This window comes from Lissotriton helveticus, chromosome 5_1 (assembly GCF_964261635.1).
Source record: "Lissotriton helveticus chromosome 5_1, aLisHel1.1, whole genome shotgun sequence".
NCBI classification, from domain to species: Eukaryota; Metazoa; Chordata; class Amphibia; order Caudata; family Salamandridae; genus Lissotriton; species Lissotriton helveticus.
The window spans coordinates 712,804,294-712,832,275 of NC_136065.1; the positions used below are offsets into that span (position 1 = coordinate 712,804,294).

Consider the following 27,982-nt stretch of genomic DNA (forward strand, 5'->3'; position numbering starts at 1 on the left):
GATCATTCTCCCACCTCGCCGCCAAAACATGGAACACCCTCCCCATCCAACTACGGCAAACCTAACCTTCATGAGACTCCTCAAGACCTGGCTCTTCGAGCAATATCAGCATTACCCCCTCACGGGTATGTAGTGCGCTTTACAAATGCTATGATTCATTGATTGATTGAAAGCTGCTGGGTTCTGAGGGAAGCTCCATGACAACAGAATAATCATGGCTCAATGTTCTACAGGCTATACCAGTAGTGTACAACATATTACAAGATCACGCCACAGCCCATACTCTGCAGATCACAGGAAAGATGCCTGAATGCGACATGACCAGCCCAGCCAAGTATGTTACCTGGAAATACATGTTGCAGTGCTCTAAATATATCTGTTCATCTTTGCTTGGAAATTGCATTACTATTTTCTTTCCCTTATGAAAACTGATCATCATTTATTTGACTTAGGGTATGATTTAAATCTCAACGGATAGGTCACTCAATCACAATGGTGACAGATATCCTGTCTGCTGAAATATAAATCCCATAGGATATAATGGGATTTATATTTCTGCGGACGGGATATCCGTCACAGTTGTGAAGGAGTAACTAGTCCACAAGATCTAAATCAGGCCCTTAATTTGGCATTCCATCAGACCTTTACACACAAAAAGTGAAAACATTTATTTGAGCATAACTAGGGCACAAAAGGTTGAAAGGGAGTGGGAGTGTTGGGAACCACATGTCCAGGAGCCCTTGATATGGGGAATGTGAAACAGCTGGTACATGTGAATATAGTTGGTCTCTCTATCTTGACATCCAAAAGTTTTTGTTAAGGTTCAGAGCTTTCTGGACGTGTCCAAGCATCTTTTAATTTTTTTCTATTTGTGCCTGTTTATCGGTCATTTCATTGAGGTTCAGAGCTTTGTGGATTTAGTTCCTATCCCAACGTGAAGGTGAGTGCGCAGCTTAAGAGAAAGGGATGAGGGACCATCATTTGTAAATTAGAAATGTTGCACTTCCCTATAATCATACTGACGCTTATTTTTTTTTTAACTAGACATCTGTGTTGTCTTGACATGCTTTCTTTTTTAGTTTTGTCTTTTGGTAGTGTCAAATATAATAAAGGAAATTATAGCATTCCAATCTTATGAAGAGTTTTGGATAGGTACCTTCATAAACCGCAAAGAAACCTTTGCCGAGGACATTGCTGCTGCTTCGGAATTCAATCCACAATCTGCTGTCAGTAGAAAGGATTGGCTCTGGAACTTTGTCCCCACAAAATCTACCTAGAAGAGAGGAAAGAAGTGTTAATAGATATCTTTGCCAATGAAAACACATTTTCAGCTGATCCACTGGAAGCTATCTTCTGTGGTAAAGACCTTCAACTCAAGTCATTTTAATTAACTACTATGAAATATGCATCATTTACATTAATGCTGTTTGCAAGACCTTCTATAGTGATTAGCTGTCAGGGCCACTTCTATAAAATGAAGCCTAAGGAATCACTGAAGGCAGCTAGTGAACAGACATACATTTATAAGAACTGGTGACAAAAGGGGCCTATTCTTGAGCATCACAAGACAAAGAAGCAGAAAGGGAAGAGAGGGCAAGTGCACTCGCCTGCACTTCAAAGAGTGAACAAAGACACCCCTATATGTGGGTGCAAAAAATGACCACACCAGCCTTTAGCGGGATATTTGCAGCTCTCTATAGAATGCATTCACTATGCGCCACCTTTTTGTAGCCCATAGTCAGGGCACCTTCAAACTTGTCTTTAACTATGCGCCTGGGTCCACAATACACTGCAGGTGCAGAGGCAAAGTGTTTCCCTCATTTGCATGGTGCCACTCCCACCATGCAAATGAGCGAACACTCTTTTAGGCTATGTGTGTGCCGACACTATCAATATACAGAAGTGGCGTCACAAGCATCTGCAGGTACTTCTGGTATACAACATTGCCCTGGGGAACAGGAAACAGGCTCACATGCATGTTGCGCACCCGTGCACCATATGGCCCTTTAATTGAGAGAGAATCCAAAGTTTCTTACAATCTTAGCTTTTTCTTGATGCCACATATGTATGCATTCATTGTTCCCTGGAGAAAAGCTATTAAATAAGGATTACATGATTATTCAGAGCTAATGCAACTCCATCACTCAAACCTAGGCTTTTGTTCATCCAGGAAAATATGGTGATAGCAGATGACATGGGCCAAAGGTAAACAGACAATGGATATGCTTTAAAGCCAAGAAAATAGGTTTGCAGTTTTCCCATCAATTCACATTCAAAGATCTGATGCAATGTCTTAAATTCTTGTTGTTGTGTACTAAATAAAAAGATGTTATTGAGAAAAAATGTACAAATATGATTTGGAAGCAGCTGACTTTAAATTATGGGGTTCCACTGAAACCTGCACTGTTCGTTACCGCTTAACTAAGAAGTTGGAGATAAGGGTGTACTTACTTCCTCAGACAGTGAGCTATCTCTAGAGTAGGCCGATAAAATGTACCAGCGGAGGAGAATAAGCATAAGGCAGTGAGTGCAGGGCAGAGATGTATAGCAGAGACTGGAAGCGCAATCCAGTGGACAATCCAGTCAAATTATTCCAAGTGTTTCAGTCTTTCATCAGTATAATCAGGAAGATCCTATTCAATGAAAACTTTTTATATCATAAACAATAGCAGTCAAAATGTTCCACTGTTGTACATAAAACAGGACTACCAAACTGCAAAGTAAACAATTCAAGACATCTTTAATGAGACCATAAGACTATACCTTTGGACACATTTCAGTTATTATTTTAGAAATTTCTTCTTAAGAAGGATTTATATGCTTTATTATCCCGTTTACTGATAAGAATAAATACTTTCATATTTGAAGCAAAATACTAAACCAAAGACAACAATACAATACAATACAAAAGATAAGGGTGCTGATGCCACTAATAAACCACCTAACTTTCATCCACGTTGTATGACGTCACCTTGATCCCAGGACTGCAATTGTCAACTAAGCATGAATTACTTTTGTGCATCAAATGTAGCTTTTACTTGAAGTGTTGTTTCTTATTTTTCTATGTAATTCAGTTACATATAGAATTATAGATGGGTAACAGTGAATTACGGGGATGTTTGTCAGTGAGGAGTTCTGAGTGACATCAAATAGAAGAGAGCAAATGCAGAGTAGTCTATGATGATACTTAGAACCCCAAGGTGAAAAACATCCCCTCATCCCCACATAACAAAAAAGGTGGCGGAATTGCCTGCATCCATCGCTCTAACCTCCTTGTCACAGAGCTTCTGGCGCATACCACTGATTCCTGCGAATATCTAGCCCTCTCAATCTGCAGTAACACCACACACCTATGCAACCTGCACATCTTTTACCACCCCCCAGGCATGAACGACCCCTTCACTGACTACCTCATGGAAATGATCATGGCTAAGAGCTCCCCCAACACCAAAGACATTTTCCTTGGAGATTTCAACCTGCACTGGAATGATCTTAAGGATCCTTATGTCAATGCCATTAAAGACCTCCTGGCCGATCAAGCCCTGACCCAAGCTTGCTCACTACCAACCCATTCGAAAGAGGCCACTCTTGACTGGATCATTTCTAAGGAAACAACCGTCAAGCTTATCTCTAAAGACCCCTGTGACCTGTCACCCGCAAGACAAGGGCACCACAACCGATGCTTCCTAAACGCTGGGTCAGAGACACCAAAAATGTAGACCACAATGAACTTGAGATCCGCTGCAAATCTGATCCCCCCCCACACATCACATCGGTCAGCGACCTCAATGATCACTACTCTGTAACGATGTCGAACATTCTGGATGACCTAGCCCCTCTTAAACTAAAAAGAACTCAAGTCAAACGTTGAAACCCATGGTTCACTGGTTCCCTCAACGACGAGAGGAGATCCATCTGACAAGCCGAAAGAATCTGGAGACAGCACCCCTCGGTCGATCACCTAAAACTTCTTCGCCAGGCCAGAAATACATACAACAAGAACATCCTCAACTCAAAAAAAGAGTTCTTCAGAGCGGAACTAGGAAATGCCCAGAACAGACCACGCAAACTCTTTTAGATGGTCAAACACCAAACGAACAAACTGTTCAAAACAGCGGGAAAAAAAACAAGTCTCTCATCTCTTCCGAGGAATTTTCCTCGTTTTTCGCAAACAAAATTAAAACCTTAGGTAACGAACTTAGTGCTGCCTCACTCCTTCTACCGAACCTTGATCTTCCACCTCCTCCCCCCGCCTCCACAGTCCTCACCTCAGAATCTAGCATACTGGACCAAATTCTCACTCTACGATGAAGACTTTGTTGCCAAAATCCTTTCCACCTTAAACCCGAACAACCATTACAACAACTTGCTGCCTTCAAACTGTCTTGTGACTGCTGCCCAATCCAATATTCCTAGCTGGACTGCGATAATCAACGCCTCTCTCTGACAGGGATCAATCCAGGCCTCTCTGAAAGCGGGCCAAGTCCTCCTCATTCTGAAAAAGCCGTCGCTGGACCCAGCCTCCCCAGACAATTTTAGACCGATTTCCAACATTCCTCTCTTGGCTAAAGTGCTGGAAAAGTGTGTACAACTACAGCTAAGTCACCACATCAACAACTTCCATCTACTCGATGACTGCCAATCTGGCTTCCGACCTGGAAACAGCACTGAAACCACCATGCTCCACGTCGTCGATGATGCTCTACAAGCCCTTGACCAAGACAAAACCTGTCTCCTAATCCTCCTAGATCTATCCTCGGCCTTTGACATGGTCAACCACAAGATGCTAATTGAACGCCTCAAACTTAGGATCGGATTAGATGGCACAGTCCTCGACTGGTTTAGTTCCTACCTCCAAAACCTATCTCAGAGACTCCGAATCAACGGCCACCTGTCCGCTCCCTCCTTGGTCACGGTGGGAGTCCCTTAAGGATCAACGTTGTCTCCCACCCTTTTCAACCTCTATTTAGAACCCCTTGCCGAAGTCCTTCACACTGCAAATATCTCCTACCATATGTACGCCGACGACACTCAGATCTACATAAAAATCTCATCTCTTGAGGAGATCCTCATCTTGAATGAGGCCCTGAAGCTGACCGTCCAATGGCTCTCCTCCAACCAACTCAAACGCAATGCTAAGAAAACTGAATTCCTCCTAATCTCCCCGCCCAAAAGCAACTCTGAGATCCAGACATGGATTAAAGCTGTCACAGTCTTAAACTGTCCCCTGACCATTGTGGACTCGACCAAATCTCTGGGAATTACCTTGGATTATAATCTAAACATGCCAGACCACATCAACTCAATGGCCAAATCTGCCAGATTCCACCTGAGCTACCTATGGAAATTGAAACCCTTTCTTGACGCTCCCGGCCTAAAACTTGCAGTCCAATCATTAGTTATTTCTAGGCTGGAATATGGTTGCTCCACTCTCTCTGGTTTACCTAAGATCTCCCTGACACCCTTCAAAGCCTGCCTCAATGCAGCCGCCAGACTACTTACCGGCAGAAGAACATTTGATCACATCACTCCTCATCTGAAAGCGTTGAACTAGCTTTCTCTCGAGGCTAGGATTCAACTCAAGCTGGCATGCATCACTCACAAGGCCCTACACTCAAACTCCCCTGCGTATCTTGCACAGAAACTTGTGATATCCGGAGGAAGACGAAATTCACGATCGGCCAATGCCCTCCTATTCCAGCCTGAAAGCTTTAGAGAAAAAAACCTACAATTGGGCGTTCGCTGGGGCTGCACCAAGAATATGGAACTCCTTCCCACCCGACATCAGAAGAATCCCCTCCCTGGCACGCTTCAAAAAGGAGGCTAAATCCTTCCTCATGGGTAAATTCCTTGGCTAAACCCGTTCCACAACCACCTCAGAGACTACTGCCCTCATCCTGCGACCTCGCCCCATCCAGAAACCTGGGGTCTGTCTTCAGTAACTGTAATTGTAATACTCTCTTTGTATTCTCCCATCCTTCTGGTATCCAGCACCCCCTCCCCCTAATGTACAGTACTCCTGTGATATCCTACCTATTGTATGACTCTCGGACTCTGTAAAGCGCTCTGATACCCTTACGGATCAAGTTCGCGCTCTATAAAACTCTAAAATAAAAATAAATAAAATAAAAATAATTCACTTTTTACCCATCTATAATTTTATTTTATACTAGCTTACCCGTCGCGCGTTGCTGCGATCTCCGAAGAAAGGAAATTCAAGGAAACTCGTCATGATAACATTCAATTTACATTGTGTCATTTTTATTGAAAATTATTCATTTTAATAAGGAAAACATTTCAAAGTGTCGTTTTAATTCTATTTATTTATTTGAGTGCTTGTGGATACATGATTTTTTGTTATTCCGTCTGGAGCGTACATCAGTATTCTAAAGATTATGAGGGCCCTGGGGGGCCGATATTTAAAAAAATTTTATTCCAGAAACCTTCGGGGGAGTGTACTCAACAACTTCCCAAAGTTTCCTGGCGATCGGGTGAATGGTGTTTTAATTCTATTTATTTATTCAAGTGCTTGTGGATACACGATTTTTTGTTTTTCCGTCTTGTGCGTACATCAGTATTCGAAAGAATATGAGTGCCCTAGGGGGCTGATATTTAAAAGGTTTTTATTGCAGAAACCTTCGTGGGAGTGTACTCAACAACTTCCCAAAGTTTCATGGCGATCGGATGAATGGTGTAGTAATGCATATGCAAGAAACCTTCGCGGGAGTGTACTCAACAACTTCCCAAAGTTTCATGGCGATCGGATGAATGGTGTAGTAATGCATATGCCAGAAACCTTTGCAGGAGTGCACACAACAACTTCCCAAAGTTTCATGGCGATCGGATGAATGGTGTAGTAATGCATAAAGGACAAACAGACAGACAGACATACATTTGTTTTTATATATATATAGATATGCCCACCAAAACATCTTCCTGCACGGGTAGAGGATTAATGGGAGAGCCATACATAGCATGGCCTTTCCTCCCAGCTCCAAATGAAAGAAAAAAGCACCCCTACTGAAGGAAGTGGCCATTAGGGGCCACCCGGGTCATTTACAACTTCCTACTCACCTTCTACCAAATGAAGATTCGGTCAGACAGTAGAGAATACAAATAGCTGTTTATTAGCAATACTCTGCAGAGGAGTCCAATCTGACCTGCGCCCTAAGATGTCTGCCGAGGGACTTTCCAAAGTATAAAGGTGACAATTATACATTTCAGCCTGACCACAAGACACACCCACCCAGTAACTTTCCACAGACGGCAGCAGGAACAGAGGGGGCACACAAAGATGAGCTAAGAGTCTGAGACTGGGCACACACTATTTCTCTGGCAAGGCCATTCTGTCCGTGCCTGCATCTGAGCCAGTGGAGGTAGGCTCCATGTCATGGGAAAGGTATGCAGTAGCGCAAACAGTGTATTCATTTATACATCGAGGCCCAACTTACAGAGACACAGGGAATTCTACACAACTGCTACTTGCAGAGCCAGGGGAAAATTAATTGCATACATGGCCTAGAATTAGCGGCTAAGTATAAAATGGGGCCGCAAAGACTAACTTAACAATCATTACATATGGTAGCACAGATCAGACTTTTCATTTAATTCTAACACTACCACCCACCCCACCATTCTATGTGATTGGCCTTCCTTTCCCCCCAGAAGCAGTGCTCCTTTATTTTAAGGGCTGCTCGGACAGGCTCACAGGGATTCCATCCAGAGCAGCCTGGAATTCCTTACACAACAACATTAGCTCACCAGTTCTGTTACCCACTGGTGCTATGATATAGTAGTTAATTAATGTATTTGGAATTCATTCATTCATACTAATGGCTCTCTATGTGAACCATACATAACAAGTTGCTAATCCATCTGGGGCTTCCTGCTTAGAGCATCTACCAATCTGAGATACCCTCTTCCTAGAGTCACAGGGAATAGTAGGATTCCATATTCAACGTGTCTTAGAAAAGCAAGCAGTAGAAGCCATACCCCTGGAGATAGCACTGAGTAAGAAAGGAGAAGACACTGACTGCCCAAAATAATTACATGATTTTGTTGGGTGATTCTTCTGCATAGCACAGTTTCACCTTTGTTCTGTAATCCAAATAATGACATTTCCCAAGACAATGAAACAGATGGTTTATTAAGCACACAGAAGACATCCCTCTCCAGCCAGCATTCAACGGACTCCAGGAGGAATGCACCTATGTCATCATGCAACATGACTCTAGAACATTGGCAATAAAGAACTCTCTGTTAAAGGCGTAAGCCCCCTTGTAAACACACAACCTATATGCAACACATCTTCTCCCCTTTAAATACCAAAACATATTGCGCAACACCAAAAATGGGGTATGGTAAATTTAGCTGAATACAAGGTACCATACACATGAACACAAATAGATACAAAGTCATTGAAAATACCAAACGCTATGAAGTATTTGCACCCTTTTACCACACTCATAATTTTGAAGATACCTAGGTGAAAGCCGTTGTCTTTGAGAAACTTGGGACCCGAATATGACATTTCCCAAGATAATGAAACAGCTGTTTTATTAAGCACACAGAAGAAATAGCATTGGTGATCCCTCTCCAGCCAGAAGACAACTGACTCCAGGAGGAATGCACCTATGTCATCATGCAACATGACTCTAGAACATTGGAGATAAAGAACTCTCCATTAAAGGCGTAAGCCCCCTTGTAAACACACAACCTATATACATGTTCCCCATTTGATTGATCAACATTCTTTTATTTGGTCATTATATGAATAATTTAAAAATAAAATGTGCAGAAATTGAAGAAAGATTACCTAATAATGATGCTTTCCTCCAGTACCCATCGCGGACTTCCACGTAATCATACCAGCATAACCGGCTCTTAAACAGATCCATAGAAGTGAAATTTAAAATGATCTGAAAATGGGTTATAAAAATGTTGATATTAATCGACATTGCTGAGTAAAAGGTCATAAACAGCACAAAGCTAATTCTAAGATTATGGTCTAATGGAACGTTGGAAAATTGTTACATAGTCACCATTACTGTTGAAAGAAATAGAATGTTGTTGGTTATCGACCCAAAGCTCTTATATGATATAAAGTCTGCTTGAGAAATTCATTATGCAATTCTTTTTAAAGTTCATCGCAAACACCAGTTCATGCGAGACTGAAAAAAATCCTTGTGCAGTTACAGTTTTATGACGTGTAAAAAACATGTTACGCTATCCCTGGTGTTGTGTTAGCATTGTTTTGATTAACTAGAAACTTTATGTAATGAAAATCCATCCTTTGGATTGTCCTATCAAATACGTTCGCAAACACACACAAACATTTCATTCAACCCTTCCTTTACACCTTCCTGTATCGTCTTAGTGTCTATGTATGTAGAGGGGTTTTCATGTATATGTAGTAAATACTCCGGATGCTCCAGTGTTACATAGCAGGTTTATTATGCAGGCAGACAGCAAGACATCTTCAAGAGGAGCTGGCCAGGCACAAACTGACTCAACCTAGAATCCCAGGAAGAGTTCAGAGCCACATACATTCTGGAACACAATGAGGTAAGGAAATCATGAAAACAAAGGTAGGAATAATGTACAACACATCTCTCGTTGAAAACAAAAGAACTAGAAACTCTAAGAAAGGAAAGTACTCACGAGTAAAAAAAAAAGGTAAGGCATAAGGGAAAAAACGAGAAAGGGAACACACCTCGGATCAATAAACATCAGATCAATCACAACAGTAGTCATTTAGATACAAGGGTGGTCTACGAGACCGTGGACACCTTGAAGATGACTGAACGAAATCATGAGCTGGAGAAAAAACAGATTGGTTTAAAGCTCCACTACTGGACTGGGTGTCAGGAGCATCACCACCGCCATCCCTCCTACCTAATGATTGCGCACAACTGGAAGAAGACGAATCATGAGAGGGAATGAACATGTAACCAGAAGAAGCACTACTACAATCACGCTGAACTTGAAGGGGAACAGAACGAGAAATCTGAGAGCTGGCAGCAGAACAAGCTTTCTGATAAAGAGCAACTCTCCTCAAGCTCCATTTCTCCCCATTGGAAAGCACCACATAGTGAGGGTAAACCATCTTCACCGAAAAAGGACCTCTAAATTTAGATAAACCACCAGAAACCCTACCAGACTTCACTTTAACAAGATCACCCTTAGAAATTTTACTAGAAACAGGCTTCGCATATTTATCACAAGAGGGCGTGTATAAAGGTGAAGAAGAATCAGACACAACTACACTACTTCTCAAGACTGACTGATAAACTAAATTCTTAAGCCAAGAGGGAGTCAATTTTGTGCTGGGAACCCTACCCCTCATAATTTCAAAAGGAGACTTGTTCTGAGAACCATGAAGGAGTAGTGCAATATGCATAAACCATTTCACGAACCATATCAGAAACAGAAGAACCTTTAGAAACAGCCATCTGAATGGTTCCCTTGACCAATCTATTCAAACGCTCACACAAGCCATTCCCCTGGGGATTATAGAGGGATGTTCTGTGATGGGAAATACCAGAATCAGTTAGAAAAGAGCGCATGTCATGAGAGACCAACTGCGTCCCATTGTCGGTAATGATGACATTAGGAAAACCCTCCAAAAAAACCAAAGACCTCAAATATCTGATGGTCGTATCAGTGGTGATGTCCTTCAAAAATTCAACTGACAACCACTTTGAAAAACAATCCACTACAACTATAGCAAACCTCTGAGAAATAAGTAATTCGTTCATTGGACCTATAAAGTCTAGACAAATAGTATGCCACGGGACCTCAGGAAATTTCAACTCCCCAACCTGAGACCCAACAGAAATTTTCAATCTTTTCTCTCCTACCTTACAGGTAGGACAGTCCTCAACCCAGGAAGAAACTGAGGAGTCCATACCGGGCCACCAAAAGTTCAACTTGAGCCTTTGCTGCGTCAACGTTTGTCCCAGATGCCCCTCATGCGCAATAGCAATAAGTTTGGACCTTAAATCAGCAGTGGGAACAAATTTGTCTCCACGCATTATGACATTATCCTCACACACAGATAACTCATCAACTATCTTTAAAAAAGGACGAACAGAGACATGAACACAACTTTCCCTCCGTGAACCCAATTTGATCAGTTGAATAACTTCTTGCAAAACACAATCCTTAGACATAGCTTCCAACCAATCCATACGTGAAAAAGAACTCGCACCCAGAGAAACAACATCATCAATCCAAGCAATATTTTCCTCAGCACCTTTAAGAGTGAATGTCTCACTAGATTGAGACTTAGTCTGCATAGCCAATCTAGACAATCAGCTTGAAAGTTTTTCCAACCATGTATGTGGGATATATCGAAGTGATACTCTTGGAGTTTAGAAGCTAACCTCGCCAACCTTGGGGAACTACAAACTGCACCACCAGGGGAAAGTATCCTAATCAGTGGCTTATGATCAGTCTTAAGATTGAAACGCGTACCCCACAAGTAGGTGCGAAAATGGTGTGCGCCCCAGGCAGCGGCTAAAGCCTCTTTCTCAATAACTGAGTAATTCTGTTCACATTGAGAAAGGGTGCGGGAAGCGAAAGCAATGGGCCTCTCACCATCCTTATGTGTCTGCACAAGAACAGCGCCAAGACCACAAGCACTCGCATCAACTAACAAAGTATAGATTTTCTTGGTATCAAAAGGTGCCAGAACTTTTGCACTGCAAATAGTATCTTTGATGTTATTAAAACAAATCTCCAGTTCAGGTCCCCACACAAATTTACAACCTTTCTTTAACAAGGCTCTCAAAGGTAAAGTTTTCTCTGAAAATTTTTCTACAAATTTAGAATAATATTCAATCAATCCCATGAAAGAACGTAATTGGTCCTTATCAGCAGGACAAGGGGCAGAACATATAGCTTCCAAGAGATCTTTTTTTGGTTTTACCCCACTAGCTGATATCTCATGGCCAAGATATTCAATGTCCTGAACAAGAAAATAACACTTCTCTCTTCTCAAGGTAAGTCCAGTGTCCCAAATCCTATGTAGAACATTCTTCAGGACATGATTGTGTTCAGCCACAGATCCACCAAAAACCAAGATGTCGTCTTGGAAGAACACAACATTTCTTAATCCCTTGAAGATCTCAGTGACTAATCTTTGGAACACACTCGCCGCCGATATCAAACCAAAGGGAAGACGAGTGAACTGGAAGATTCCCTCCGGAGTGATAAAGGCGGTGAGGTGTTTCGAAGACTCGTGAAGCTTTACCTGATGGTAGGCACTCTTCAGGTCTAACTTAGAGAAATATTTCGCTCCTTGAAGAGTAGACACCATCTCCGAGATATTTGGTAAGGGGAAGGTGTCTGCAACAACGCACTTATTCAAAGCTCTGAGGTCCACACAGAACCTTAGTTTGCCATCAGTTTTTTTTAGAAATAACTACAGGGGAAACCCAGGCTGATGCCTCCGTTGGTTCTATAACCCCAGACTGAAGCATTTCTTCAATTAACACTCGCACATCCTCACGAATAGAAATAGGAATCCTTCTGACACGGTGCTGTACAGGTAAGCTATTCTTCTTAAGCCTGATGAGGTGAGAGTAACCTCTCAGCTCACCAAGTTCAGATTTGAACACAGAACTAAACTCATCAAGAATAGATTCGATAGAATCATCATCCACCACCATGATCTGATTCTTAGCTCTTGGATTGATTACAATATACAGATCATACTGGTTAACCCAACCAAGGATGGGAGGGCCATCAATAGAAACGTACACTTCCCCCATGTAGATCTCTTCTCAAAACAGATATCGGATTCAAAGAAACCAAGAATTTCTATCGTCTGGCCATTGAAACCCTTAGGTGAAATATAACTCTCGTTCAAGCTTAGGCCTTCCCAAAAGGTGTCAAATATAATTTTTGGAATGATGGTATGACGTGACCCTGTGTCTACCATCAATGACACTTCATGAGAGTTAATCTTGAAAACAGCCTTTGGTCTGTTCTGTCTAGGATCCTCGCCGACAACATCAATTTCATCCACCACTAAAAGTCTCTCAGCTTCGCCTTCACATAGGTAGTCTTCAACAGTAGCAACTCGTTGTTTAGGTTTTGCCTTGCACATCTTTGAGAAGTGTCCCATTCTGCCACACTTGAGACACTCCTTGTTTGCAGCAAAACAAAATTTTGCATCAGAGGAATGACTACTGCTTCCACTTCTGTTGCACGGTTTGCTGGTAACTAAGTTTTTCTTTTGTGGGAACTTTGGCCTATTCCTTACTATAGCAATATTGTCACCTCCACAATGCTCACACTCAACAAGGCTTTTCCTATCGGACACCACGGATACTTCCTGTTGTGAGTTCACTTTGTGGGAATCTAGAACCTTCATACATTTGCTAGACTCCTCAATGACTTTTGCTAAATCAATAGCATCCTTTAGTGAAGGATTCTTTGCTGCCCATAGTCTCTCCTGAATTTTCTTATTAGAACATTGGACAATAAGCTGATCCCTTATGAGTTCGTCGGTCATGACACCGAATTTACACTTAATGGACAACTCTCCGAGTCGAGCTACAAAATCATCTATGGACTCAGACTCCTTTTGTCGCTGAGTGTAAAATTTATAACGGTTCATGACTAGATTCTCCTCCTTCGAAAATCTAACCTCCAACCTTGCTACAGCTTCTTTGAACTCATCATCCATATCCTGCCCATTAGCTCTTAAAGCTATAGGTAAAAATCTGAAAATTCTCTGCCCTTCTTTGCCAAGCGTGCTTAAAAGGATAGCCTTTTTCCTTTTCGCTGAAAATTCTTGTCCATCTAGAGCCTCGAGGTAGTTGTCGAACATAATATACCAATCTTCCCAAGGTATATCTGGTGTACCAGGTTCAGGCAAAAATTGTGGTGGTAAGGTAACCATAATTTGTTGTGCCATATTTATTAATTTGGATTGACTTCAGTCAAGGAAACTAATAGTAAATACTGCAATGGAAGAAGGCAAAAGTAGGTGTTAATTCACAAGTTAAAGTTAACTTTTATAACGTACCTCCTATTATATATCGCACTCGGGAATTTGTTGTCTTGAAATACAGTTCTGAACTTGCACAGAGATACATTTTCGGCTTTGTGGTTGGAAAGTTTTCGCTAAATAGCAGCCCACGATGGATAAACAGTAAAAATCGGCTTTAAAATTGTAAATACAAGTTAAAATGGCCGCCACTTCAGTTCGAGGCTTGAAACGCATGAAGGAGAGGCGTGGAACGCAAAGGTACAGAGTCTCTTTCTAGCGTGATGACGTCACTTAGCGCGAAGTCCTCAAGGTTTACACGCATGCGTTTGATGTTTGAAACGCATTTCAGGAAATTTCGACTAGCGTGATGACGTCAGATACAGTGCTCTTAGCAACAGCATCGGTTGTAGATGCGCTCGCGCTAAAGCTGTTAGGGTTACTCACAGTTCCTGGAAATCGTCTTAAAAAGTTGAATACGCTGGCATAGGGCAATCGGAGAGGCTGCACACGCTGGATTCTTTTCCCTCTTGAAGTTTTTCTTCGTCCGCTGTCAAGTTAGCACAATTTTCTATTAACGATCCAAACTTTTCAGGGTCGTCGGAAGTTTCCAGAGATATCACTGGCCAGCTACAAAACGTCGCCAAAATTGTAGTAAATACTCCGGAGGCTCCAGTGTTACATAGCAGGTTTATTATGCAGGCAGACAGCAAGACATCTTCAAGAGGAGCTGGCCAGGCACAAACTGACTCAACCTAGAATCCCAGGAAGAGTTCAGAGCCACATACATTCTGGAACACAATGAGGTAAAGAAATCATGAAAACAAAGGTAGGAATAATGTACAACACATCTTCTCTCGTTGAATACAAAAGAACTAGAAACTCTAAGAAAGGAAAGAACTCACGAGTAAAAAAAAGGTAAGGCATAAGGGAAAAAACGAGAAAGGGAACACACCTCGGATCAATAAACATCAGATCAATCACAACAGTAGTCATTTAGATACAAGGGTGGTCTACGAGACACAGTATACATGATCTTTCTATGTCATAGTGATGCAGCAGTAAGACGATATGTTCATTGGATGGCTTAGTGTTCTCAAGTGGAATGTTTGCCTTCAAAAGTGAGCACAGTTGGAGTCTTCCTCTGGGCTCTTTGCATGTATCCAGAGCAGCTGTTCATTACAATAAAGTATAAGAAGATAACTGCTGAACATGGACCGTCATCTTTTTACATATTGGTGACGGGCTGGCGAAAAAGGAACAGTTACTTTAATCTACTGGCTGTTAAGGTACTGTTTTACAGTATTCAAAAGGGCCCAAGGGGGTTCCAGAGCACTACCAGCACTTCACAGTCCAGCGCTTTCTGCAGGATGAAGATCAAAGCTACTGCTTTGTTTGCTTACGACAACATAACTTTCATGGTGGCAGGAATTAAAGGAACAAGATTTATACTGCATTTCTGGCGTAACTAAATGCTATGCAGATGTGTTCAGATTAAGCGCTGATCACTGTGAAGCCTTATGTTAATGAGCAGGTGTTTCCAAGAGCTTTGCAAGACTGTATTTGCAAGCAAATGAGGCAGTGTGACTAAGGAGATCTGTTATCGTTATCTGCATGCGCTTCTTCCGCGCCCATGCCATCACTCGTGATCATCTTAGGGTGACCAACTGACATGGGTGCAAATTCAGGATGGTGAGTGTAAAAATTCAGGACAAAGGATCAAAATTCAGGAAAAAAATTCAGGACAGGAGGTCAAAATTCAGGACAAAACTTTGGGACAAAAGGTACGTTTTACAGACACATCAGAGGAGGTTGGGCAATAGAATATAATTAAGCCCATCCATATCCAAACATATTCAATCATTTGCAAACCTATCCATCATGTACTTTCTATCCATCTTTTCACACATCCATCCCTCCATCTACCCTTTCACTCATCCATCGATTATCCATCCATCCAGCCTTTCACCCTATCCATCAGTACACTCAACCATCCACTCTTCCACCCATCCATTCACTCATCCATCCAGCCTTTTACCCTTTCACCCATCCATCCACCCAGTCACTCATCCTTCCACCCATTCACCCTTTCAGTCAGCAATCCATCCTCCCTTTCTCTCTCCATCAACCCTTTCACTTAGCCATCCTTCCTTACACCCATCCATCTACTCATCCAGTCATGAATCCATCCATTGACCCTATCAGTCATCAATCCATCCTCCCTTTCTCTCTCCATCGACCCTTTCACTTAGCAATCCTTCCTTCCACCCATCCATCTAGACATAACCTTCTGGAACACAGAAGCAGCTGAGGCCAGCACAAATGGCATATAGCAAAATTGAAATGCACCAGCAGGCGTCACAAAAACAGTGAGATGACATGCGTTCTCATGTAGTAACACCAGCCACAAGCAGATCTAATTTTGTATGCCATTTGCACGGACCAGACTCTGTTATGAGATCTTCAATTCTCGGTAAAGGATAATTTTCAAACCATAAAGCCTATTATGAGATCTAAGATCCACACGTGAATGCAGACCTCGCCATTTTTTTCTTGGCTAGAACAATTGGCAAAAGCCATAATGTGGCATTTACAGATTCAATAATTTCATTTTTTTTGCATTTCTTTTAGAATTCCTGTTAATTCATTCCAAACACTATGTGGTACATTGTTAAGTCTGTGCTTTACAGGTAGAACTCAATCTTTAACCTTGATGGTATGTACAAATCTTTTTATCATGCCAACCTTGTTATTAAAGACTTCTGTAAACCTTTCTTTCCAATAACTGACTAGAAACCGATTCAGCCAGAGAAACAGGACATTTCTGACCAAGTCTATTGAGTATGCTGATATCCGCTTGATGCCACTATCCTAACACTTTCATGCCTTCATGTGCAACCTATAATTTTTCTTTAATAGTTTTATCCTAAATGGATATGTCTGTCTAAAAATATCCCACATTGTCACTCGTGCTTCCCTCAAAAGCGGTGGTGACAACATCTGGTGGTAATAACTCTTTACTAGATCAATACTCCTTGTACCTCTCAACGGAGATGATAATATTTCTCGCTCCTGAATCTATAAGTATAGTTGTCTTAGTACCATCTATCTTTACTGTCACCAGTGGATCACCATAGTTATTTTCTTTGGATACACTATTAATTTCTATAGATTCTACCAATATCACTAGTTCCTCCAATTGTCTGTCCAATTCCTCCTCATTGTTGGAATATGTGTCTTGAACACTTTGAACTGGCATACTTTTACCAACTCTATAGACGTTCCCAAATTGACTCATTATTTTACATCTCCAGCACTCTTGTGTGATCTCTAGATAGTTTCTGAAACTTGAAATATGAGTACTGTGCACACTTGTTTAGTGGATGTTCTATTTGTGCTACTACCCTGGCTGTGGCCTTCATTTGTGGATACCTGTTTCAGGAGTGTGAATTTTACTTTGACTCTTGCTTTGCACATTGATATTTGCAACTGCAATGGGAGATTCTATTGTTTCAATCTGTTTAGAAGCTTTTTGTGAACATTCAATGCTTTTTGTTAAAGCTATTGCCTCATCTAACAATAGATTTTTGCAAGTTAGTAGTCTCAGTTGGATTTACTTTGAATGGCACCTACACGCTATCTGGTCACAAATTAACTGAGATGAAGTCCCTTAAATTTGCAAAATTTTAAAGCAGCGACATATGAATCAGTAGACTTGATAGAATAGTATACCATTTGTGTCTATGTACCACCAAGTTCACCTTTCCTTCAAAGTAGGTCTCAAGCGGCTTCACCGCAATCTGAAATTTGTCCAACTATTTATCATCATAGTAAGAATATTCAGAGAAATGATCAAACCCGTTTTGACCCTGAACCCATAGGGAGTAATATAGTAAGTTTTGTTTACTATCAGCTTTGTACTTCTGACCTTCAGAAGCGCTTAAATAAGCATTTAAAGTTCTGTACCACAAACACCATCTCAAAGGAGGCTCTCCAGGTTCCTGAAGAAATTGAGTGGGTGGCGTAATAGATTGGATTGAGTCAAAGCTAGCTGCACTGAGTCCAAAATCTGTAAAGAAATATACACAGTAAGGTACACTGCATATAACCAGGAAAGAATATGTATAAATGTCCCAATTGTGATGTGATGCTGGTAGCACATAAAGCTTAAAATGCATTAAAAGCAAAATAAAGCATGCCAATTGCTGTTGACACTATGATGCTTTCGGTACCGGAAAAATAAAGTGTGCCGGTCGCAGTTGACACTATGGTGCTTGCAATGCTGGAGGGTAGGAGCAAAGAAACCAACAAAAGCTTGGGTCTGGTTACTATCTGGCCTAGACCACACTAATTCAATAAACAAAAAGGATGACCAGATAGATACGTTTCATATTTTTTGTACCACACCTAGCCAATGATCCTAAGCAGGCAACATCATCATTTCAATCGTTTTTACTTATTTGCATTTTTTTGGGAAAACATTTTTTACATATGACCATGAACATAACACAATTGTCACGACTTTTTACACCATTACTACAAAAACACATTACATACAATCAAATAATGAAAAACATTCATGTAGACACCATATACACAAGTGGGGAAGGGGTGGGGATGCCTCAATTCATTTCATTTATGGGGCACTAGTCCTAATGTGAAATACACAAACAAGCGGCCAATTTCTACTTCATACAGGCTAGCTTGTTAATAGTGCTGGAAACAGTTTGTATGGGGGTGTGCTTGCAGGAGAGATTTTATCCTAAACTACATTACTGTAGCACCCAATACAGTTCACGTTCCAGCACAGAGTCAACGCGTTTCGAACCCAGATTTTATTTTGGGGTTCTCCTCAGGACAGGGACTGGAGATGGCCTTCACTGTGCGTCTTTTTCTGTTCCGAAACTACTGTTTACAGTTCAAGGAAAGGAAGTGACTCTTGGACCAGTTTTTCATGTAAGAAGTCACTTTTTCAAGCCAAGAGGTGCACTGAAGTACGTGGTGATTCGTACCGCGCTCGGGGCTTCTCGGCGTTCGCCTACCCGCGGCACCGCTTCTTCGTAAACCGCGCGATCAATGCTGTTTTTTGTCTTTCTTCTCATCGGTTTTCATCAAATGTTGTACTCTCCGACTTTGGTCTCTTTCCATTAATCCGAATTGCAACGCTTGCGGTAGCTTCTGGTTGGCTGAAAGAAAGGTCCCTGGATTGTCCATTGCAGCCATATTGCAAAGTGGCAGGTGAGTTGTCAATTGAGGGCAATTCATAAATGAGAGGAGACAAATTGATTCCTCCAGATTCTTTCAAATGAAGAATTTTAGAAACGGCCCACTCTGGTCATGTGGGAGTAATGACCACCAAACTCAAGGACAAGACATTATTTTGGTGGTCTGGTTTAGATTGGGAAGTGAAGTCAAATGTCCGGAGAAAGTTTGGCAAAGAGTTGTTGTGGATTTTTTAGGCCCCTTTCACATGGGTGGAAGTAAAGGGTGTATCTGAGCTAAACAATAAGCCCGGGCGGAGTTTGCGGAGGCGCGCTCCGTGAATTGACCGAAAATCTCCACCGTGCTACACGGAGTTCCTCAAGCAGGTGGAGTAAGGTCACATACATAAATACTGTAACTGGATGTCACTCTTCTAAGCTCTGGCGACAGCAGCACACTTACCAATGACAATTTGCACTGCCCTGCTAAAGCCTCCACCAGCCGGAACTGCCCTCCTCCATATTCTGCTCAGAGTCTCCTCTCTCCTCTGCAGGCTCCACTCTGGTCGACTCGATATCTCGTCTCCCTAGTCTCACCCAAGCTGTGCACTGCAGTCCGCCACAGGAAGCGATGCACTGCACTGCTGAGTCATGATGACTCATCATGATAATGTGTGGGCCGGATGGCTCTCGTTCGCCATGTATGCCACAATATGGTGGGCCCTCTGTGAGAGCCCCAAGCTACAATACCATAGGCGAGTTTCTGCCAGCACCAGGCATACAACAATCCCACTTGCAGGGAGAGGAATCACTGTAACATGAAGGCAGCCAACAGTGGGCATATAAGGTGCCTCAGAGGATGGGAACGACAACTTTTTTGGGGTGCAAGACGGGCCGTAATTAATAATTAATTATGCCATGGCTGCTGCCGGGCACCAGCCTGCACTCCTGCTTGCCTCTTGAGCCTGTGTAACCAAAATTATCTTGCAGCTGTCGTGGGGCTGATGGGCCCATTTGTGGATGCAGGGGGGCAAATAAATGAGAACGAATCTTCCCATTTTGCTGTGAACCAAGTGAAAATGCCACCTGTTCTGCAGGATTAAGCAGCAGTGGGCCTAACCCGGCTAGAGAAAATCTGTAGAAATGAGCGCTGTTGCTTCCAGAGTCCAGACACAGCAGAACGTTAAATGACGCCATCAAAACCAGGGGTGAGCATTGGCGCCTGGGTAAACTCTGCTCCGTCGGTGGACAGGGACATTTTTTGACAAAACTTTTCATTTTTAAGCAGAGTGTGGAGTTGCAAAACTCTGCCGGCAGAGCAGAGCTTTCCGCCCACACTTACTAAACACAAAGGCAGCAATTTGTTTTTTTTCCAGAAAGCATTTAACCAGGATGGATTACCTAATAAATTGCTTACTGACAACAGTGTTCAATTCACATTTTCCAGTATCACAGAATTTCTGGATGGATCCGATTTCTCTTTGGTGAGGCCCTGTCAGCAATGTGCATCGTGGAGCGGGCCCATAGATCTTTGGGCCCCAGACCCCCCGACCCCGAGAGCCCCGGCCAGACCGATCATGGCAAGACTCTTAAACTACAGCGATCATAACGTGGTGCAGCGTAAGGCCCGTGAGCTACAGGAAACCAGAAATCAAGGTAACACGACCTCCTTTTTCCTTTATTTTACTCTCTCTGTCCAGGCAGTCCGGAGATAATTTGAGGTGGTTAAACGACTGCTACAGCAACAGGACATTAAATATTCCTTGCTTTATCCAGTGAAACTTCGCATTTTTCACTCCGGCAAGACTTACTTTTTTACGGACCCCAAGCTCACCGCCAAGTTCGCACAGAGTCTCATGTGTTCAAAACCAGCAAACTCCGCAGAGAAGGCCCTGTCTGCTGCGGACCCCCTCAGCGAAAATGACTGAGATCTGGACTGACCCCACGAGACACACTGGCCTGGTGAACTCTCGTTGCCTGGTAGGAACTGTACTCTCATAGCACTTCTCCACAGATGAGTCATGTACCAAGTATGAAGCATGCAAGAACCCACCTTGAACACTCAACCAATTCTGGGACTACCCTTCGTGGGTGTCCCCGGTCCAGCCATCCATTATCAATCCCACCGATGGGAAATGCTGTGCCTTCTGGTGTACCCCCTGGCATGAGTCCCAGGCTAGACCGCAAACGGAGGAAGGAAACCAGTAACGCTGCTCCTGGCCACTAGCACACACGCAGCACTTTAGCCCCAGCCCCTGAAGGGGCTTTCATGTCTCGGTGGCGGTCCTGCAGCGCGGGAGACCGCAAACAGAGGAAGGAAACCAGTAACGCTGCCCCTGGCCACTAGCAGGCATGCAGCACTTTAGCCCCGGCCCCTGAAGGGGCTTTCAGAACTCTGTGGCGGTCCCACAGCGCGGGACGCGTGCGGGGCGTGCCCGGGCTCGGCCCGGGCGAATACCGGGCAAAGACAGGCCCGTCTTAGTCCATCATAGACCGACAGAGACCGGGCTGGGCCACAGCTCTTTCACCTACACATTAAGGTACTGTGATTTGATGTCAACTTAGACGAAGAAGAAATCTGAATAAGGATATTTTAAATACCTGACTTTCCACCGCTCACCTGACAGGAGAAACTGCTTGGGGTGTAAAGCGTACTGAGCAGTATTGTTAAAAGATATTTTAATCTCTTGATTTAGTTAAACCCTTTGGTGCTGTTTCTGATTTTTGGTATACATTTTATGTTTTTCTTGCGATATTGACAGTATGGGGAAGAGACAAATGGTGAGCATCCAGAATAAAATGTTAGCTAAATCAGGGGAGCATTCCCACCAGTCCCTACTTAGCTGTCTAACAGGAGCTGTGGGTGCCATAGAACGGCAGATTATAACGGTCGAAGAGGCTTTAAATCCTGGAACGGATGAGGGTGCTTTAGTGGAAGTTAGTTCTAACCCAATTGAGGTGCAGAGAAGCATTTTGGGCGTAAATGGTTGCTCGGCAAACATTCGGACTATATATCAGGCAGCGAGCAGGAGTACGATGTGCAACAACAACCACCTATTAAGCGCGCCAGAAACCCTGATAACTGCCCCTCTACTTCTGAGGAATCAGGCTTGTTGATTAGGAGGTCCTCTCCTAAAGTTCGTAAAAAGGCCCCTAAAAAGGCAATGCTCATATCAACTAATAAAACTGAAAATTGGGAAAAATCACTAGTTAGCTCTAACATGCGCACACAGAGTGAGGTTGGAAAGTTAAAATTAAAACTGGAAGCTCTGGATTCGTTAATTAGAGAGAGCCTAAGTAGTTTGACATCTAGAATAGGCACTATGGAGGTAACTTTAGCTAAATGTTTGGACAAACTTCAGCCCCTAGTGCTTGAGGGTATGCGTATGCCCACCCAAACAAGTAATTATGACCATCAAATCAATAGCACAAGGCCAAATAAGATTAGCTCTGCCCCAGTTACCCAAAACGTATTAAGCTATGTGTCATCTAACACAATTCAACAAACTTCTGTTAATACTGAGGTTCATCCACCTACTATCCCACCAGCTTTGACTATGCTCACACTTATCCCACCATCTATAAATTCCAATCATGCGCATGAAAATATGAGGGAACCATACACCACATATCTGGACCTACCACAAGCTGCGACGCCTTACGTAGTGGTGTTAGTCAATATTCCCACACCAGAAGAGGGGACGGTAGATCCTTGGGAGATTAAAAGGAACAAGTCCTTACATTGGCTTTAGTACTAGGACGGGTTTAACCGAGAAGTTAGTTTAAGATGGTAAGGAGAGTGGGATGGTTAGTTAGAGGGTCAAAAAAACTCCCATGGGACTGTGTAGTGTTGTCATTTAAAACCCCTCAACTAGTAAAATCGATATTGAGCAGAGTGGGAAATAATACCATGTTTGGTCCAGGTGTCAACGCCGTTCCTTTACGCTATTTCTATCAACTTATACCTATCAATAATACCAGGACAAACTGAGAACTTCATACCCCGTTTTACAAGAGGCAGTCTAACATTTCCACTCAAAACCGTTTCGAAATACTTAAGAATCTCGAAATAGTTGATTGACTTAGATTAGAGGACCTTACTCAAGTTGTAAAATTTAGTGGCATGGATGTTTCTCCTAATATGGGATCACTAATAACTAGGTCTAGCAACGTAACAGTCAATCCACAAGTCCAAGTAATAACGGAAACAACAACAGAGGAACTTAACAACACAACCTTAGATATGGAGGTTGCCTTGATTTAAACCTCCATGTCTCAAACTGGACTCACGCCCTTGCTGGCGGAAGGAGGTGGGGGAGGGACTGGTTGTAAAGGCAGGAAAGATAAATGCCAGATCATGTTTTGAAATGTGGCTGGTTTAAAATCTAAAGTGACTAACAACGTGTGGATTGACTATGTGAATAATTATGAGATCTTTAGTTTACAAGAAACATGGGTAGATGGGCCAATTCATATGAGCGGGTACAAAACATTCCACACCCCAGCAAGAAGATCGACCATGGTAGAGCAAAAGGGGGTCTTTGTAACTATATTTCTAATCATTTAAACACAAGTAAAGTTAAATTACCTGTCATCAACCGATATTACCAAATCATTTGTTAACACATAGACCAGGCATTTTGTGAGATAACATTGAATTTTTACAACAATGCTTCTCCGGAAATGCTGGAGGGAACACTGAGAAACCTAAATAGAGATGTGAATAATTTGCAGTCTCATTCCACTAAAGATGTTTTTGTTATATGGGGTGGGGATTTCAATTGTTCTCTATGTCAAAATGATGACAAGGGGGTCTGTGGGATAACATGAAAAAGGCACCAGTTTCCCCCATTTTTTGCATACATTGTATGGAGATCTCCTGAATAAAATTATGTTTTCATGTGATATGGGTTTTGCTAACAACTTATGTTCACCCGTGGTCCCTTTTCTCCCGACCTTCAATAGATGAGGTACCTTTTCTATCATAGGTTTTATTTTGATTTGGAGCAAATATTACCCCAGTTTGAAGGATTTTAATACCCATGATATCGCCCTAAGCGATCATTTTCCACAAAGCATTGACGTCATGGTGTACAAACAGGATTTTAACACAAAAGGTAACTCCATGCAGTTCCTGAAGAATATCACTTTGAGTAGGCAAAATGGATATGCACTGAAAGCAGCAAAACTGGATCCAGAGGAATTTGTCACCAAAATAGTGACGAGATGTAAAAAAATATGTTTCTTGCATGCCTTGATGAAAATTCATCTCACCTAGAAATCATAGAGAACTTTTTAGCTATCTCAAATCAAATTAAAGAAACACTGTGGGTAAATGTAAAAAGGAATGATACCCATAGTGAAGGGTGGTTTGACTCTCAATGCACAAAGCCCTATACTAAACCCAAATATGCATTTAAGGCCATGGACAAGGATCGGGGCTTTATAAGGGAAGCCAGAAGAAATTATAAGAGGACATTAAATGAAAGGAAGAAAAAGTTGAAAGAGGAAGCCTGGAACGCCCTACATGAGGCTTTGATTATTCGAGACTCTGCTCCATTTTGCAAGACGGTTAATGCAACCATTTTTAGCCAAGAAAGACAAAGACACTGTAGAGATCGATATAACAGAATCCGAGTGGGTATCACACTACTCAAAGCTTTATACTAATCAACCGTCAGTTGATCAGACCGACTTTGAGTCTTTCCTCACGTTCCAAAAATGAACATTGGATTTTACTTTGAGTGAGGTTATTGCGGCCATAATTGCTAGCCTGGGTGGTAACGCTCCGGGGCCTGATGGCATCCCGGTTGACCTATTTAAAACTAATATCGCACTGTGGGGACCACTTCTAACACAAGTCTTTAATGCATGCTTTTCTAGGAGGTTTTTATCGTCTTGGTACAAATCTATAATCGTCTCCAGTTTTAACAAGCATTGGCATAGCCAATAGGTCTCACTTTTGGGACCTTATAAGTATTTAGTTATGCAGCACCATATCCTTGGTGCCACATTATCAACTGTTGCAGGGCTAAGCAATTATAAGGTCCGAAAGGCAAGACCTATTGGCTATGCCACTGCTTGTCACCTTTTTAACCCTGACCAAGGCACACATGAATAAAGTTTTACGCCTGCCCTGGAGTCACCTTTAATCACTTTATTCTTATTTTTTGCAAACTAAGAGTACCTCACAACCCTTTAGCTTGGAACAAGGTTTCAACGTACTATCCCAAAACATCCAAAGACCTCCACCTTCTCAGTGAGGGAGTGTAGCCCGCACAGAGATGAGCTCCCATGGTGCGAGAAGAATCCTAACGATGAAGCATGCTACCTCTGGTGGGTGAGGGGAATTTGTTCAAAAAAAGGAACATCCCTGTTCAGCTAGTCTTTTTCTCACCTCTTTTCAGACCCAGATGTTTCTTTTTGTATGATAGTTATATGAATTGGGAGTAAACTCCTGCAGGTGTATAAATCACCCCTGATCCTCCTTAGTGTAGACGGGCACCCTGACAACGCCAGTTTGCTTACCTTCTGATAACTACACTACATGATATTGTGTCTAACATGCGTATGGTATTGTTGTTAGCAGGAAAAAGGCTCACTAGAAGTGTGAACTGTTCAGATGGTGTCATTATAGGTATTTCCACCTATTGCGATGTAGGTTCCTAAATGAATATGTAACATTGAGTAGTGTGCTTGTTATACATTTTTTTTATAAACTATTTTACATTTAAGAGGTAAAAGTATTGACAAACAACAAATTATTGGGTGTTTGGTATGCACCTTCAGACTGGGGTGCAAGTCCACGTCACCTCCACTGAGTAGGCTTTGAACTACTCAGCCTCACTACGCTGTTAAGAGGAGAGTACAAAAATGGGGTAGTTGGTTCCCAGCAGATAGAAGGATGCAGGCTTATTACTTGTGAAGGACCCACATCCTTCTCAACTAATAGCCCACTTTCTTAAAAACATCTCTAGCATTTCCGCAAAAGCAATTGTGACCATTTCAATTTACGTTAGATGAAATTATGTTGCAGGTTTATTAAAGAAGGTAGAGGGGTTACCTACATCAGATACAAGGGTAGACAGCGACAATATGTTCGAAATGGCCTGGCCACCTGAACGGCTAACAACCGCCAGAAGGAGTAATTTGGTATTGTGCTTTTCGCATTTCACATCAGGCCCCCCTGCAGCCCCTTATGGAGAAACACCATGGAGGCCGCTGCAGATGTCTCAGGCTTCCAATTGTTTAACACAATATTTTCATGCCATCACTTTCCTCCTGGTGCCCCACCATAGGAACTGCCAGGGTTTTGTTTTCTAGTTCCCATTTTGCTCTTCTTGGCGTTATCTGCTGCACCAAACAAACCCCTTCAGATTGCCTTGCAAACCAATATTGTCTCTGAAAGTGATCTAGTGCAGAACAAGAAGGCACATACGCTATGGTAAGCATGGTTGGCAACTGCTGCCTGACACAAAAATCACCAATTGTATTAAATGCATAAAACCAATTACCCTTGGGCCTGACACCAAAAGCATTCTAGGCCACCAACATGAGTTTGTTATGCAACCAATGATCATCCTGCAGAAAGATTAAAAGTCGTCAGACTACAATCAAAATGGCAGAAAAAACCACACAGAGGACAAACATTAGGGCAACTGGTTTTTATATTCCTCTCAAAACATCACCTCACCTCAGAAGTGACAAAGCAGGAGGGAGAAGGGGGAAGTGACCAGAATGATTGATGCAGCCCATTTCAGATTAGTCAGCAAAAAACACTACATGGGGAGAAGGGAAGTTTAACGTGGAATGAGGAAGCAACAGTTAAGTTTGACACTTGACTCTCAACCTGCTTGGAATAATGTCAGCTTCATTACCGCTGCAGTGATAATTTACGAGTGACCGAATAAAAGCATTCCACACTGAGCTACTCTGTATCTGAAGAGATAAAAACTTAGGATAACATGGTATGACAGTTGAATGTTCTGTACTTTACTAGCTTCTCTTATACCATCAGTGGTATTGTATTGGTATTCTGCACAACAGGTATTTCGACGACAATAGCTACAGTAGTCTATAACCAAGAACTAAAAATATCTAGCCGATCAGGTTATTAAGACTTGATGCTTGCTGATGACTAATCTTGAGACCCGGAGGTCATAAATTTGAATCTTACAGTGCAGATATCGATATATTAAGCAGCATGAAGCTGGGGGATAGTAACAACACAAGTGTATAGCGCCAGTAAACAGTATAACTGCAAGTAAGAGCAACAAAAAAGTATTGCAATAGCAAGACCATACTGATCAGAGGAGGGCACCTTTAATTAAAATATACATGCTCCTTAAAGATTTCTGGGTACAGGCCACTTTCTGTAAAACTGAGCACGATGTAATTTCACTGTAAACAGTGCAGCTTCTGCCACACTTAAGAATGTCACTTAGGGATCAATATGTGTCCAATTCAAATGCAAAACACCCATTTATGCATTTAAAGGGTAATTTTGCCAGTGCTAGCCATCAAAGGCCCATCAAACAATTCATGAAGGAGAAGAAAAGGACAAAGGGTCAGGACATGAAAGGCCGGACATATTTTTTGTATTCAAAAGAGGAAAAAATAGTCCAGTTTCTAGGATTAAAGCTGTGTAGTTACAGCTTGAGTCAGGTTTCACCCGTTTTCTGTGAATAACTTTATTCAGTCTTGTTTACGAACAACAGTTTATAAAACCAATAATACATCACAACAGCAATACCCAAACTCAATGCATTTAAAGAAAAGTGAGCAT

The 27,982-nt window shown here is 42.2% G+C and overlaps 1 protein-coding gene across 1 annotated transcript in view; it reads right to left on the reverse strand.

The window, feature by feature from the left end:
* The window catches only part of TLL2 (tolloid like 2), a 2,328,887-nt gene that overhangs the window by 696,707 nt on the left and 1,604,198 nt on the right, over positions 1 to 27,982 (reverse strand). The window contains exons 10-11 of the mRNA XM_078643121.1: positions 8,816 to 8,918; positions 1,157 to 1,273 (exon numbers count right to left, since the gene is read on the reverse strand). Coding sequence (XP_078499247.1) covers positions 1,157 to 1,273; positions 8,816 to 8,918 — 220 coding nt within the window. The remainder of the gene's footprint in view (positions 1 to 1,156; positions 1,274 to 8,815; positions 8,919 to 27,982) is intronic.